At 50.3% G+C, this 15,210-nt stretch overlaps 1 protein-coding gene across 1 annotated transcript; it reads right to left on the reverse strand.

The window, feature by feature from the left end:
- Nucleotides 1-8,557: 8,557 nt before the first annotated feature.
- On the reverse strand, nucleotides 8,558-14,999 carry acyp2 (acylphosphatase 2, muscle type). Its single transcript, XM_083765483.1, has 4 exons — nucleotides 14,624-14,999; nucleotides 9,977-9,993; nucleotides 9,704-9,813; nucleotides 8,558-9,009 (listed from the first exon to the last, which is right to left on the reverse strand). The coding sequence occupies exons 1-4, from the start codon at nucleotides 14,739-14,741 to the stop codon at nucleotides 8,892-8,894; spliced, it is 363 nt and encodes a 120-aa protein (XP_083621609.1). The 5' UTR covers nucleotides 14,742-14,999; the 3' UTR covers nucleotides 8,558-8,891.
- Nucleotides 15,000-15,210: the final 211 nt, after the last annotated feature.

Here is a 15,210-nt window from a genome sequence, read left to right on the forward strand (position 1 = left end):
CTTATAGCTGTAAATAACAGGTACGGTCGCCCCACTTCTCTACTTATAACTGTAAATAACAGGTACGGTCGCCCCACTTCTCTACTTATAGCTGTAAATAACAGGTACGGTCGCCCCACTTCTCTACCTATAGCTGTAAATAACAGGTACGACTGCCCCACTTCTCTACGTATAGCTGTAAATAACAGGTACGGTCGCCCCCACTTCTCTACCTATAGCAGTAAATAACAGGTACGGTCGCCCCACTTCTCTTTAGCTATTTTTTAATAGCTAAAGCATTATGTTATACTTTAGCTATTGAAAAATAGCAGATCTACAAGCTCATATCGTGCCACTCGGTGGCGCGCTATGAGCTTGTAGATCTGCTATTTTTGAAAAATGTAAGAACGACTGACATAGAAACAGCTTTATAACTATAGTTGTCTGTAGTTATAACTACATAACTATAGTTATAGCTCTGTAGTTATGACTATAGTTGTCTGTAGTTATAGCTATAGTTGTCTGTAGTTATAGCTATAGTCGGGACAAATTTCAAAATGGCCAGAAAAATATACAACGCTAGGAATCCACATTCCAGGTATTTGCGACAAAATGCAACACTGTAGTGCAACCACCACCACAAACTGACTTCGTAACCCGAGAGTATTGGCCGACATTTCAGACTGAGGTCCAGACACTGTCGTTACTGATTCAAGACATTTCAGACTGAGGTCCAGACACTGTCGTTACTGATTCAAGACATTTCAGACTGAGGTCCAGACACTGACGTTACTGATTCAAGACATTTCAGACTGAGGTCCAGATACTGTCGTTACTGATTCAAGACATTTCAGACTGAGGTCCAGACACTGACGTTACTGATTCAAGACATTTCAGACTGAGGTCCAGACACTGACGTTACTGATTCAAGACATTTCAGACTGAGGTCCAGATACTGACGTTACTGATTCAAGACATTTCAGACTGAGGTCCAGACACTGACGTTACTGATTCAAGACATTTCAGACTGAGGTCCAGACACTGACGTTACTGATTCAAGACATTTCAGACTGAGGTCCAGCCACTGACGTTACTGATTCAAGGCACGTCAGACTGAGGTCCAGACACTGACGTTACTGATTCGAGGCACGGAAGAAGAATCCTCACGAAACCAACACAGTTCCAGCACCTCTCGGACCTCTAAATAATCACGCTCGTATGAAAAAAGAATAACAAATGCACAACATACGACATGCAACACGACAACATGCAGGCAAAGCAACCGTCAAGCTTCCAATGCGGTCTGTAGTTATCTGTAGATACCTCCGAGGTACGCTCGATTCAGCTTCTGAGAGAAGTCTGGTCAGGTCACGACCGGAGCCAGAGTGCCTCTAGGGGGCGCTGGTCACGACCGGAGCCAGAGTGCCTCTAGGGGGCGGAACTGCCATCTTATGTACTCCAGTGCTGCTGCTGGGGGCCAATCACATCACCCTGCTAGGGGGCCAATCAATCACCCTGCTAGGGGGCCCAATCACATCACCCTGCTAGGGGGCCAATCAATCACCCTGCTAGGGGCCCAATCACATCACCCTGCTAGGGGGCCAATCAATCACCCTGCTAGGGGCCCAATCACATCACCCTGCTAGGGGGCCAATCAATCACCCTGCTAGGGGGCCCAATCACATCACCCTGCTAGGGGGCCAATCAATCACCCTGCTAGGGGCCCAATCACATCACCCTGCTAGGGGGCCAATCAATCACCCTGCTAGGGGGCCCAATCACATCACCCTGCTAGGGGGCCAATCAATCACCCTGCTAGGGGCCCAATCACATCACCCTGCTAGGGGGCCAATCAATCACCCTGCTAGGGGGCCCAATCACATCACCCTGCTAGGGGGCCCAATCACATCACCCTGTTAGGGGGGTAATCATACCACCCTGCTAGGGGCCCAATCACATCACCCTGTTAGGGGGGTAATCATACCACCCTGCTAGGGGGCCAATCACATCACCCTGCTAGGGAGAGAATCACATCACCCTGCTAGGGGGCCCAATCACATCACCCTGCTAGGGGGCCAATCACATCACCCTGCTAGGTGGCCAATCACATCACCCTGCTAGGGGGCCCAATCACATCACCCTGCTAGGGGGCCAATCACATCACCCTGCTAGGGGGCCAATCACATCACCCTGCTAGGGGGCCCAATCACATCACCCTGCTAGGGGGCCCAATCACATCACCCTGCTAGGGAGCCAATCACATCACCCTGCGGTTTGAATCCCGGCTCCTCCTCCTGTCTACATGTCAAAGTGTCCTTGGGCAAAGACACTGAACCCCACATTGCTCCCGATGTGCTGGTTGGTACCTTGCATGGCTTCCGCCGCAATCGGTCTATGAATGTGTGTGTGAATGGGTGAATGTACTATGTAAAGCGCCTTGGATAAAGGACGCTAAATAAATGCACCATTTACCATTTATCTTTACCTCATCTATGACCAGCAGGGGGAGTTCTGTAGTCTTCACCTCATCTATGACCAGCAGGGGGAGTTCTGTAGTCTTCACCTCATCTATAACATGTTCTCTAGTCCGGGGCCGGACCAGGTTTCTCACTGGCAGCCAGTGGTGGTTCGGTGGGAACGGACGCAGGCTGACACTCAGAGGTGGAGGGCTGCGCAGCGGCACCAGCGTCCGGCTGCCGCTCTGCAGCCGACATAGTCCCGGCGTCTCCAGGGGGAGCGGAGACATCGGCGCCGCCCCCGTGCGAGGGGGAAACCCCGCCGTCTGCTGACGGGCAGTCGAGAGGGGAGGAGCTCGCCGCAGAGGGTGTGGCGGTGGCGGGCGGCAGAGGAGCGCCCTCTAGTGGAGACACCGTGGTACGATGGCTGGGAGGTTGGCGGAGTCCAGCCTCAGAGGACGACGCGAGGACACCGGTCTCTGATTCCCCGAGGGTCTCGCTGACGTCTCGCTGCACTGCGGCGGGTTCCGGTTCCTCTCCGGTGGAGGAGGGGGAGGGGGGAGCGACTGGCTGCTTTCTGAGGCGCGACTCGGGCACGGGGGTGACCGTGAAGCGCCGGCCGGCCGAGTGCAACACCTGGGCCGGAGCGGCGGGAGGATCGGCGGAGGCACTGGGCTCCGGCTGCCACTGCCGGCCACTGCCCGTCCTCCGAGCCGAGCCCTCCTTCACGCTCTCTCCGATCTCGTCGGCCTTCCGGATCACTCGGTGCACGCCCTCGATGAAGGAGCCGCGCTCGCTCTCCAGCAGGAAGTCGTGGTCGACCATGATCTGTGCGATCTCCACCGGGTTGTCGCCGTCGATGGCGAACGTGAACGTGACCACCATCATGCTGTGCGTCTCCAGCTGGCATTCGGCCACCCGCTCTCCCTCGGAGATCCTGAGCACGCTCAGCTTGGCCTTGGCGTTCCTGTGGACGGAGGGCCGCCGCTGGGGCCCGTCGTGGCTCCCCTCGGCGGCAGCGCTACAGCCCTGGAGGAGCAGGTTCCCCTCGGCGGCGCTACAGCCCTGGTGGAACAGGTCCTGGAGCGCAGCGTTGAGATCGCGGATGTCGTCCACCTCCTCTGGCTCCTCTGGCCAAGCCTGGCCGTGGATCTGGTTGTGGTTCTGGCTGGCAGACGGCAGAGGTTGACACTCGGAGGTCTGTACGTCGGCAGCGTCGTCAGGCTGCTGCTGCTGCTGCTCTGCGGTCCCAGAGGTACCGTCCACAGTAGAGGTTTCAGGGACGGCGGAGACGTCGTTGGGGGCAGAGGACATGGAGACAGCGGTGGCTACAGGGACAACAGAGACGGAAATAATGGAGAGAGAGGAGCCTGAAGGAGTTGAAGGAGTAGAGACTGATTGACTGGAGACGGAAGGAGTAGAAACTGAAGGAGTGGAGACTGATGGAGTTGAGACTGATGTAGTGGAGAATGATGTAGTGGAGACTGATGTAGTGGAGACTGAAGGAGAAGAGACTGATGGAGTGTAGACAGAGGCGTCGCTAGGCAAAGCCCCCGCGGCCACAGGAGGGATGAGGATGGAGGCCTGTGGGTGCTGGGGGGAGGGGGGGGTTGTCGGGGACCCGGGGCCCGGGGCCTCCTGGTGACACGACGGAGGAGGAGGAGGAGGCAGGCTCGGATCGGGCGACGGTAAAAACTCGGGCGCTGCCGACGGGGAGTCGGGAGGTGAGAAGCTCACCGCAGAGGGTGTGGCGGCTGCGGCGGGGGGTGGCAGAGGAGCGCCCTCTAGTGGAGACGCCGCAGGCTGATGGCTGGACTGTCCCGCCTGAGGCTCCGGCTCGACCGGAGGGGCGGGGCTGTGAGCGGCGCTGCCGAAAAGACAGGACAGCTTGGCTTCCAGAGCCCGGATGTCGTCGGGTTGGACCACGGCGGGAGGAGCGCTGTAGACGGGGGGCGTGGTCTGAGGGTGCGTGGGGATGTGGGCGGCGGCAGTCGGCTGCGACAGAGTGGCCGACGGGGAATCCTCGGCGCCTTCCAGAGAACCTCCTAAATCCACCCCGCCACCACCGCTGCTGCTCTCCTCCTCGCCTCCCTGCGACCGGCGCAGCCTCCGCTGAGCCCTCTTGCGGCTGATGAGCGCCACTCGCTCCTTGATGGCGGCGGCGATGACCTTCTGGTCGCCCTCGCAGGCGTAGCCGCCCTCCACCATCTCCTGCGCCACCTCGTCGGCCGCGTGCCGGCCGAGGTCGAAGGAGAACTCGATGGCCTCGCGCACGTTATAGTTGCCCTTGAGCTTGGAGGAGTCGTCGATGCGCAGCCGCAGCGTCACGTCCTCCTGCTCCCCCTGGTGGTCCTCGGCCAGCTCCACGCGCAGGCCCGTCTCCTCGCGGAAGAAGCTGTGGTTGAGCAGCTCCTCCACGGAGTAGCGGTCCTCCTTGCGGTGCTGGATGCAGCCCTCGATGATCTCCTTCAGCTCCGGGAACGCCACCTTGTCCAGGCTGGCCGGCTTCTCGCCGTTGGACACCTTGCGGTAGATCTGCGCCGTGTTGGTGCACTCCTGGTAGGGGAACTCGGACGTGGCCATCTCCAGGAGGCACATGCCGAAGGCGTACACGTCCACCAGCTCGTTGTACTTCTCCTCGTACATCTCGGGCGCCATGAACTCGGGCGTGCCGATGACGCTCTTGGCGTAGGACTTGCGCCGCAGCGTGGCCAGGCCCAGGTCGCCGATCTTCACGGAGCCTGAGGCGCCCGTGATGAAGATGTTGTCGCACTTGAGGTCGCGGTGGATGATGGGCGGGTCGCGCGTGTGCAGGAAGTGCAGGCCGCGCAGGATCTGGCGGCCCCAGTTGCGCAGCCACTTGATCTTCATGACCTTGAAGCGCTTCAGGTAGGTCCGCAGCGTGCCCGACGCCATCAGCTCCGTCACTAGCACGGTGCACTTCCGGCCCTTAACCACGTCCTCCCAGGAGTCGCAGAAGCGCACGATGTTGGGATGCTGCAGCGTCCTCAGCAGCTCCGACTCGGCCTTGAAGGCCAGGCGCTCGGCGTGGCCCAGCTTGTGGTCGTTGAGCTCGCACCAGGCCACCTCCAGGTTGTCCTTGGTGTCCAGGCCCTTGTAGACCACCTTGAAGGAACCGCGGCCCGCCTCGGCGAACTTGAGGAAGCGCCCGTCGGGCGAGGTCGCCACTGCCTTGGTTTTGGCCTCCTCGATCTCCTCGGCCACACGCCTCTCGCGCTCGCGCCGCTCCGCCTCCAGCCGCGCCTCCTTGGCCGACGCCTTCTCCTCTTCCTCCTCGTCCTCCTTGCCTCCACCTCCTTCCTCCTCTTCCTCGCGGTGGCGAGGCGCTTTCTTTGTAGCCTCCTCGGCCGCCTCCTCCTCCTCCTTTTCATCTTTGCCGCCGATGTCTTCACCAACGTCGGGGGCCTCTCGTTCCTCTCGTTCACCGGCTTCTAGCGCCGGGTCATCCCGTCGCCCGTCCCTCGGACATTCGTCCCTGCCCCCCGCCTCGTCCCCCTCCTCCTCCTGGCCCCGGGGGACACCGGGGGGCTCGGGGGAGGGCTGCGTCTGACCGACCGGTCCGACCCTTAGCCGCTCCCGGAGGAACGGAGGGCGTCGGGGCGCCAGGTCGGCCTCCCGCTGGCTGGGCAGCGGGAGGTCCAGCGCCGTGGCTTTGGAGTCGCTGACCACGTGACGCAGCAGGAAGCGACGCTCCGGCGTGGAACGGTTGTTCCTGGCTCTGGCCCTAGGTGGCGCCGTCGCATATTGCTGCTGCTGCTGCTGCAGCTGATGCTCTGTGGCTGCAGCAGGCTGCAGCAGGCTACTGTTACCATCTCCATTCTCTGTCTCTCCTCTCTCTCCTCTCTCTGCCTGTCTCTCTGTCTCTTCTGTCTCTTCTGTCTCTCCTCTCTCTGCTCTCTCTACCTGTCTCTCTGTCTCTTCTGTCTCTCTCTCGTCTGGGTTGCTCATCTAGATGTCTCTACTGTCTGTCTGTCTCTCCGTCTCCACAGTATTTCTGTTTACGTGTGATCGTCAGTCTTTGTCTCTTGTGTGTGTGTGTGTGTGTCTGTGTCTTGGTTCTGTCTCTTTTGTCTCGCTCTGTCCCTTTCTCACTGTCTCTTATCTATGTCTGATATGTCTATCTTTGTCTATATGTCTGTCTGTCTTTGTACGTCTGTCTGACAGACGTACAAAGACGGTGGTTTTCTTTCTGACTCGAGGTCTCAGTGTGTGTTTCTGACTCGAGGTCTTTGAGTGTTCGTTCTTCTGACTCGAGGTCTTTCTGTCCTTCCCGGTAAAAGGCCTTATAATATATAATGTTCTGGTCTGACGTCACCGCAACGCAAACTGTTTCCTAAGGACAACGTTTTGAGCCGACATGCTCCTAATCGTCCAATGATTGAGCCGACATGCTGCTAATCGTCCAATGGTTGAGCCGACATGATCCTAATCGTCCAATGGTTGAGCCGACATGCTCCTAATCGTCCAATGGTTGAGCCGACATGCTCCTAATCGTCCAATGGTTGAGCCGACATGCTCCTAATCGTTCAATGGTTGAGCCGACATGCTCCTAATCGTCCAATGGTTGAGCCGACATGCTACTAATCGTCCAATGGTTGAGCCGACATTCTCCTAATCGTCCAATGGTTGAGCAGACATGCTGCTAATCGTCCAATGGTTGAGCTGACATGCTCCTAATCGTCCAATGGTTGAGCCGACATGCTCCTAATCGTCCAATGGTTTTGTCCATTGAATTATAATATCCTCCCCCACCCCCACCATTGTTTATAACTCAATAGCTCCAGCGAGCAGGAAGTTAAGCCCGGACCTCAAATGTGAGGTCAGTGTTGACGCACGTTACGCACATGACGTCATGAACGTCCGTCCACCTCCATGAACGTGCTGCAGTTCCACTTTTGGCCAGTAGGGCAGCCCGTCTGTCAGACATGTTTCTATGATGTCATACATGACTCCTATGATATGACCCCCTGGTGGGCCGGTCTGGGCCAAATGTTAAAATAGTTGGTAGACATTTTAGTTCTGCTCATTCATTCCACCGGGGGGCGCTACCACCACGTTTAGCTGTGTTGCTCATTCATTCCACAGGGTGGCGCTACCCCAACGTTTAGCTGTGTTGCTCATTCATTCCACAGGGTGGCGCTACCCCAACGTTTAGCTGTGTTGCTCATTCATTCCACAGGGTGGCGCTACCCCAACGTTTAGCTGTGTTGCTCATTCATTCCACAGGGAGGCGCTACCCTTACGTTTAGCTGTGTTGCTCATTCATTCCACAGGGAGGCGCTACCCCCACGTTTAGCTGTGTTGCTCATTCATTCCACAGGGAGGCGCTACCCCCACATTTAGCTGTACCTGGTTGTAAAGGTGAGTAATCAAGGATACAATTTACAATTTACAATTTAGGCATTTAGCAGACGCTCTTAATCCAGAGCGACTTACATTAAGCAAGAAGAAAAAGCATGGGAATACATCACAAAAAAGCATTTATCATGAAACATGCGTAAGCTAAGAAAGTAACAGTGGAATATCTATATTATGAGACTATACATATAAACTATATATCTATACTACTATGCTATACATCTGTACTATGGCGTACTATGACTATATACAATGCAATTATAGTGCTGTCTACATAACATGCTATAAGTCTGTATCAAATGCTATCTAAGTCTACAGAAATGCTATCTAAGGGGGTAGGATAAGTGCTATGGGCCATGATGGAGTCTGAAAAGGTGGGTTTTCAGACTACGGCGGAATATTGGGAGTGATGCTGCAGTTCTGACTGCAATGGGAAGTGCATTCCACAGTTTTGGAGCCAGAAGGGAGAAGAGTTTGGGACGTGTGGAGCGTTGTCCCGGCGTTTTTAGTGAGGGTACTTCCAGCTTCCCTGCGTTGGCTGATCTGAGTGCGCGGGAGGGTTTGTAGGGTTCAATCATACTTGCAAGATAAGGGGGAGCCATACCTTTGGTTGCTTTGAATGCCAGCATCAGAGTTTTGTATTCTGTGCGGGCAGCGGGCATACAATACAAACCAATAATAGCCTAAGTGAAGTTTCCTAACTCTTTGTGAGTTTATTTATTTATTGTATATCTGACCGCCACACATGATGAGTAAGAAAACATAAATAAACTACATTAATATGAAACCAAATCAAACCCTCGTTCACAGAGCGGGAAAAAAACTAACACAAAAAGGTACAACAATTACTTAAACAATGTGTCGTCAACCAGAGAAGCAGAACATGTACGTAAATCAGTTATGAAATCAACATTTTATCCAAGTTATTTGTAGACATATGCAATATATGCAAATGACAAGGATGGTATTGAGTCAGGTTGGAACATCAGTGACCTGACTCCGCCAGGCGGGGGCGGTATTGAGTCAGGTTGGAACATCAGTGACCTGACTCCGCCAGGAGGGGGCGGTATTGGAACATTAGTGGTATCTGGTGGAGAATCCTCGTAACTCCAGATCAGGCACGTCTCTCTGATTGGAGAATTCTGCCCTGTCAATACGAGAGGAGGGACTTCCTGTTGTACGGAGCCACTGTTTCCTGTTAACACACCCGAACGATACACACGCATTAACATCACGACAGTAATCATTGCTTTAGAGTGTGTTCAGTAACAGTGTTAAATAGCTCTATATTGTGACAGTAATCATTGCTATAGTGTGTGTTCAGTAACAGTGTTAAATAGCTCTATATTGTGACAGTAATCATTGCTATAGAGTGTGTTCAGTAACAGTGTTAAATAGGTCTATATTGGGACAGTAATCATTGCTATAGTGTGTGTTCAGTAACAGTGTTAAATAGCTCTATATTGTGACAGTAATCATTGCTATAGAGTGTGTTCAGTAACAGTGTTAAATAACTCTATATTGTGACAGTAATCATTGCTATAGAGTGTGTTCAGTAACAGTGTTAAATAGCTCTATATTGTGACGGTAATCATTGCTATAGAGTGTGTTCAGTAACAGTTTCACAACTCAGTTCACACAGGTGTGATTATTATTTTGTCATGATGCCAATAAAAAAAAAAAAAAAAAAAAAAACTTTGTGGGTAAGACCCCCACCTAGCTAATGCACAAAAAAAAAAAAAAAAAAGTACTAAGTACCAAGTACTACGTCAATAACGTCATTGGCCACAAGGGATTTGTTGATTTAACACGCAAATAACGTCATTGGCCACTAGGGGGTTAAGATGTTGTGGGAGATGCGGGTTCGAATCCCGGGCCGTTGGACTCACATCTCGTCCACCTTGTCTGCCGGTCCCTGAACTTGACCTTTGACTGACCCCTCCCGCGTGTTCATCACCCAGCCGACCACGCCCAGTCTCTTCCCATGATCCTCTGTGTACTGTGCACGTACACGCACGCACACACACACACACACACGTGCACGCACGCCATACATGTGCCCACGACACGCACACACAGACACACGCACAGCATTGTGACGTCAGTCAGTCAAACATGATTTGATTTGACCGCTGGATTTGACAGAGATTATGTTGACTCACCATTCTGAAACATACACCTGTGGACAGACAGACAGACAGACAGACAGACAGACAGACAGACAGATTTTAATATATATTTTAAAATAATCAATAGTCCAGTACCTGCCTGTAGACCCTATCGCAATTTGGTGTTGGGGGAATTTCTCACTTGAACTGAGTCAATGGGTCCCTAGAGATGAAAAATCAATGAGGTGCTTGTCCGCCATAGTGCCACGAATGGCGCAATGGCCACATCAAAAATGGCCGCCATCGGCTATGATGAAAATCCAACCTTTTTGTTTTTTAGTGTTTAAGCACATGTAATACATTCATTTTGACTAATTGTGGTGTGTGGAATTCATTTCTGATATTGTTTTGATGATTTGGGGTGATTTTGACCTTGAAAGGTCATAGTCAAGGTCATTTTGCTATTCCACAGACCTTGGCCATAACTTGTCCATTTTTAGGAGTAAGAACAGGAACAATAAGTCTATTTCAACTAAATCTGACTCTTAAAATTAATTTCTGATATTGTTTTGACCATTAGGGATCATCCTGTCATTGAATTATTGATTTTAATGTCATTTTTCAATAATTCGATTATGATTCTTTAGTCGCTTTTACTATATATTTTCATGATTTGTTTTCTTTACATAAACAAAATACATGGGCATGAGAAAAACAACAACAGCACCATATGTGCTGTGGGAATAAGCCCATTGTACAAAATACTCTGTCCATGGCCCAAATGAGCCAATTCATTGCTATGGCAACCCCATAGTGGAGGTAAGTCAATATATCATAAGAATCGTTCACTTGATGGTACAAGCACCAAATTTGGTACACAAGTGCTTCAGAACCTACTCTCTCAGAAAAGTACGTTGTCCACTTGAAAAAACTAAATGGCCACCATTTTTCAAGATGGCCGCCAAATGAAAAGGGCCTTTTGTGGCAGTTCTGGACAACCGTGGGTCCGACCAACTCGAGACCGGGCACTGCACTCCCTGTGGGTGTGTGGAACGTGTGTGTCGAATTCGGTGAAGTCGGTGGGGCAAACGGTTCTCGGGTTACGTGGATTACAGATGTACAGACACACACAGACTTGAATATATGTCAATGGGCAATGCCCATTGGGGGTTTTTTTAGATGATGGGTAAGAAGAGAGAGATGTGATGTCAGGTGGTGTGGGCTAAGAAGTGGTCAGGGCTAAGATAAAGTATATGAGATGTACAGTAAGTGCAAAGAGAGATGGTGAGGGAGGGAGAAAATGATTTGTACCAATTGACCAAACAGTAGACAGTAGTGTAACACGTTAAGGTGAGTATAGATGGAAATGTTCTAGCAAGTGAAGCCAGTGTATTGAGAATATGGGACATATGTGTCAGGAGTTATTTGTGACAGAAGGCTACCAGTGAGAGGGAAGATGTATACGATGGTAGTGAGACCAGCCATGCCGTACGGTTGGAAACGGTGGCACTGATGAAAAGGAGGCACAGCTGGAGGTGGCAGAATTAAGGATGCTATGGTTCTCATTAGGAGTGAAAAGGAAGGACATTATCAGAAATTACTGAATTAGAGGATCAGCCCAGGTTAGAAGGTTTGGGGATAAAGCAAGAGAGGTGAGGTTGAGATGGTTTAGACATGTGAAAAGGAGGGATGAGGGTACATTGGGAGAAGGATGCTGAGAGGTAAGAGGATGGCCAAAGACGAGGTTTAAGGATGCTGTGAGAGATGACATGAAGGTGGCAGGTCACAGAGGAAGATGTAGAAAACAAAACCAAAAGGGGTCCTCCCCTTTTCCCTGTGCGTGCACACACACACACACACACACACACACACACACACACACACACACACACACACACACGGTACTCTACAGTACACTACAGTATGTTACAGTACAGTATGTTAAAGTACAGTAATGTGCGGTACGGCATGGTACAGTATGATACCATAAGGTATGGTACAGTACAGTATGATGCCGTACAGTACAGTAAGGTACAGTATGATACCATACAGTAAGGTACAGTATGGTACAGTATGGTACCATGCAGTACGGTACAGTACAGTACAGTACAGTACAGTACAGTATTGTACAGTATGATACCATACAGTAAGGTACAGTATGGTACAGTATGGTACCATGCAGTACAGTACAGTACAGTATTGTACAGTATGATACCATACAGTAAGGTACGGTACGGTATGGTATCATACTGTACCTTACTGTACTGTACGGCATCATACTGTACTGTACCATACCTTATGGTATCATACTGTACCATGCCGTACCGCACGTTACTGTACTTTACCATACTGTACTGTAACATACTGTAGTGTACTGTACAGTACCGTGTGTGTGTGTGCACGCACAGGGAAAAGGGGAGGACCCCTTTTGGTTTTGTTTTCTACATCTTCCTCTGTGACCTGCCACCTTCATGTCATCTCTCACAGCATCCTTAAACCTCGTCTTTGGCCATCCTCTTACCTGGCAGCTACATCTTCAGCATCCTTCTCCCAATGTACCCTCATCCCTCCTTTTCACATGTCTAAACCATCTCAACCTCACCTCTCTTGCTTTATCCCCAACCTGCTTTACCTTCTAACCTGGGCTGATCCTCTAATTTAGTCATTTCTGATCAAGTCCTTCCTTTTCACTCCTAATGAGAACCATAGCATCCTTAATTCTGCCACCTCCAGCTGTGCCTCCTTTTCATCAGTGCCACCGTTTCCAACCGTACGGCAAATAACTCCTGACACATATGTCCCATATTCTCAATACACTGGCTTCACTTGCTAGAACATTTCCATCTCTATACTCACCTTAACCTGTTACACTACTGTCTACTGTTTGGTCAATTGGTACAAATAATTTTCTCCCTCCCTCACCATCTCTCTTTGCACTTACTGTACATCTCATATACTTTATCTTAGCCCTGACCACTTCTTAGCCCACACCACCTGACATCACATCTCTCTCTTCTTACCCATCATCTAAAAAAAAACCCAATGGGCATTGTCCATTGACATATATTCAAGTCTGTGTGTGTCTGTACATCTGTAATCCATGTAACCCGAGAACCGTTTGCCCCACTGACTTCACCGAATTCGACACACACGTTCCACACACACACACACAGGGAGTGCAGTGCCCGGTCTCGAGTTGGTCGGACCCACGGTTGTCCAGAACTGCCACAAAAGGCCCTTTTCATTTGGCGGCCATCTTGAAAAATGGTGGCCATTTAGTTTTTTCAAGTGGACAACGTACTTTTCTGAGAGAGTAGGTTCTGAAGCACTTGTGTACCAAATTTGGTGCTTGTACCATCAAGTGAACGATTCTTATGATATATTGACTTACCTCCACTATGGGGTTGCCATAGCAATGAATTGGCTCATTTGGGCCATGGACAGAGTATTTTGTACAATGGGCTTATTCCCACAGCACATATGGTGCTGTTGTTGTTTTTCTCATGCCCATGTAATTTGTTTATGTAAAGAAAACAAATCATGAAAATATATAGTAAAAGCGACTAAAGAATCATAATCGAATTATTGAAAAATGACATTAAAATCAATAATTCAATGACAGGATGATCCCTAATGGTCAAAACAATATCAGAAATTAATTTTAAGAGTCAGATTTAGTTGAAATAGACTTATTGTTCCTGTTCTTACTCCTAAAAATGGACAAGTTATGGCCAAGGTCTGTGGAATAGCAAAATGACCTTGACTATGACCTTTCAAGGTCAAAATCACCCCAAATCATCAAAACAATATCAGAAATGAATTCCACACACCACAATTAGTCAAAATGAATGTATTACATGTGCTTAAACACTAAAAAACAAAAAGGTTGGATTTTCATCATAGCCGATGGCGGCCATTTTTGATGTGGCCATTGCGCCATTCGTGGCACTATGGCGGACAAGCACCTCATTGATTTTTCATGTCTAGGGACCCATTGACTCAGTTCAAGTGAGAAATTCCCCCAACACCAAATTGCGATAGGGTCTACAGGCAGGTACTGGACTATATCCCCCAGCCAAGACCCAGCCTGCAACATAAGCCTAATCGGGCTCAGCCCCATTGCCACGGCGGGTATCGGACTCGGCCCCATTGCCACGGCGGTTATCGGACTCAGCCCCATTGCCACGGCGGGTATCGGACATTTAATGCAGGCTTATGTTCTGTAACATAAGCCTGCAAAGTAACTCTGATGTAATAATTGTAGTGTCTTAAAGTACAATATCTGGGCAGCAGTGGCTGCTTGGGAACTCCCACACAGAAAGGATTTATATGAAAATATATACGTTTTTTTATACTTATTTTTATACTTCCATGTGGGCTGGAAGGTTATTATTATTACTTGCGCAAGCAGAGCGCGCAAGTACTAGTTTCGCCCAGGATGATATTCGATGCGTAGGCTATGCACCGTCCCATGCACTTTTGATGCGTATGCACCGTCCAGTGTAGACAGTTGTAGCGGTCGACATTACTTGCGCGCTCTGCTTGCGCACTAGTAGGCCATTTATGGCCTACTTGTGTGCAACAAGCAAGTAGGCACTCAACAGTGTGCAGTTCTAGTTATTATTATTGTTGTTGTTGTTGTTGTTATTGTTATAATAATAATTATTATTATTATATTTATTATTATTAAATCAGTCTTACCCTGCACGTTGCCAAATATCTCATAATCCACAGAGACCAGCTGGCGGTTTGTAGACATGGCTTTACAGCGAAATGTTAACAACGAGAGGAGAAATAACACGGATAATATAATCCACATGAATACAGTCAGACTAAAGTAATGTTACTGTAATGTTACTGCGTCAGCAGTAGGTTAGCCTACTGACTGACTGGCTGACTGACTGACTGGCTGGCTGGCTGGCTGGCTGGCTGGCTGACTGGCTGGCTGGCTGACTGACTGACTGACTGACTGACTGGCTGGCTGACTGACTGACTGGCTGGCTGGCTGGCTGGCTGGCTGGCTGACTGGCTGGCTGGCTGACTGGCTGGCTGGCTGGCTGGCTGGCTGGCTGACTGACTGACTGACTGACTGACTGACTGACTGACTGACTGACTGGCTGACTAGCTGGCTGGCTGGAGTACTGGCTGACTGACTGACTGACTAAATGTCATGCGTTCTAATTTTAACCCAACGACACTGAGGTCCACGCTGACCTCTGCTGGCGGACATGGGCACTGCACACATCCTTTGTTGATTTTTTTTTCCATTTACATTTTAGGCATTTTTG

The sequence above is a fragment of the Protomyctophum parallelum genome (genome assembly GCF_964188405.1).
Source record: "Protomyctophum parallelum genome assembly, chromosome: 5".
Taxonomy (NCBI): Eukaryota; Metazoa; Chordata; class Actinopteri; order Myctophiformes; family Myctophidae; genus Protomyctophum; species Protomyctophum parallelum.

Coding starts and splice junctions, on each gene's coding strand:
- acyp2 (XM_083765483.1), bottom strand. CDS start 14,741: ATGTGGATTATATTATCCGTGTTATTTCTCCTCTCGTTGTTAACATTT. Junction 9,010..9,703: donor GCAGACAAGGTGGACGAGAT/GTGAGTCCAACG, acceptor GTGTGTTAACAG/GAAACAGTGGCTCCGTACAA.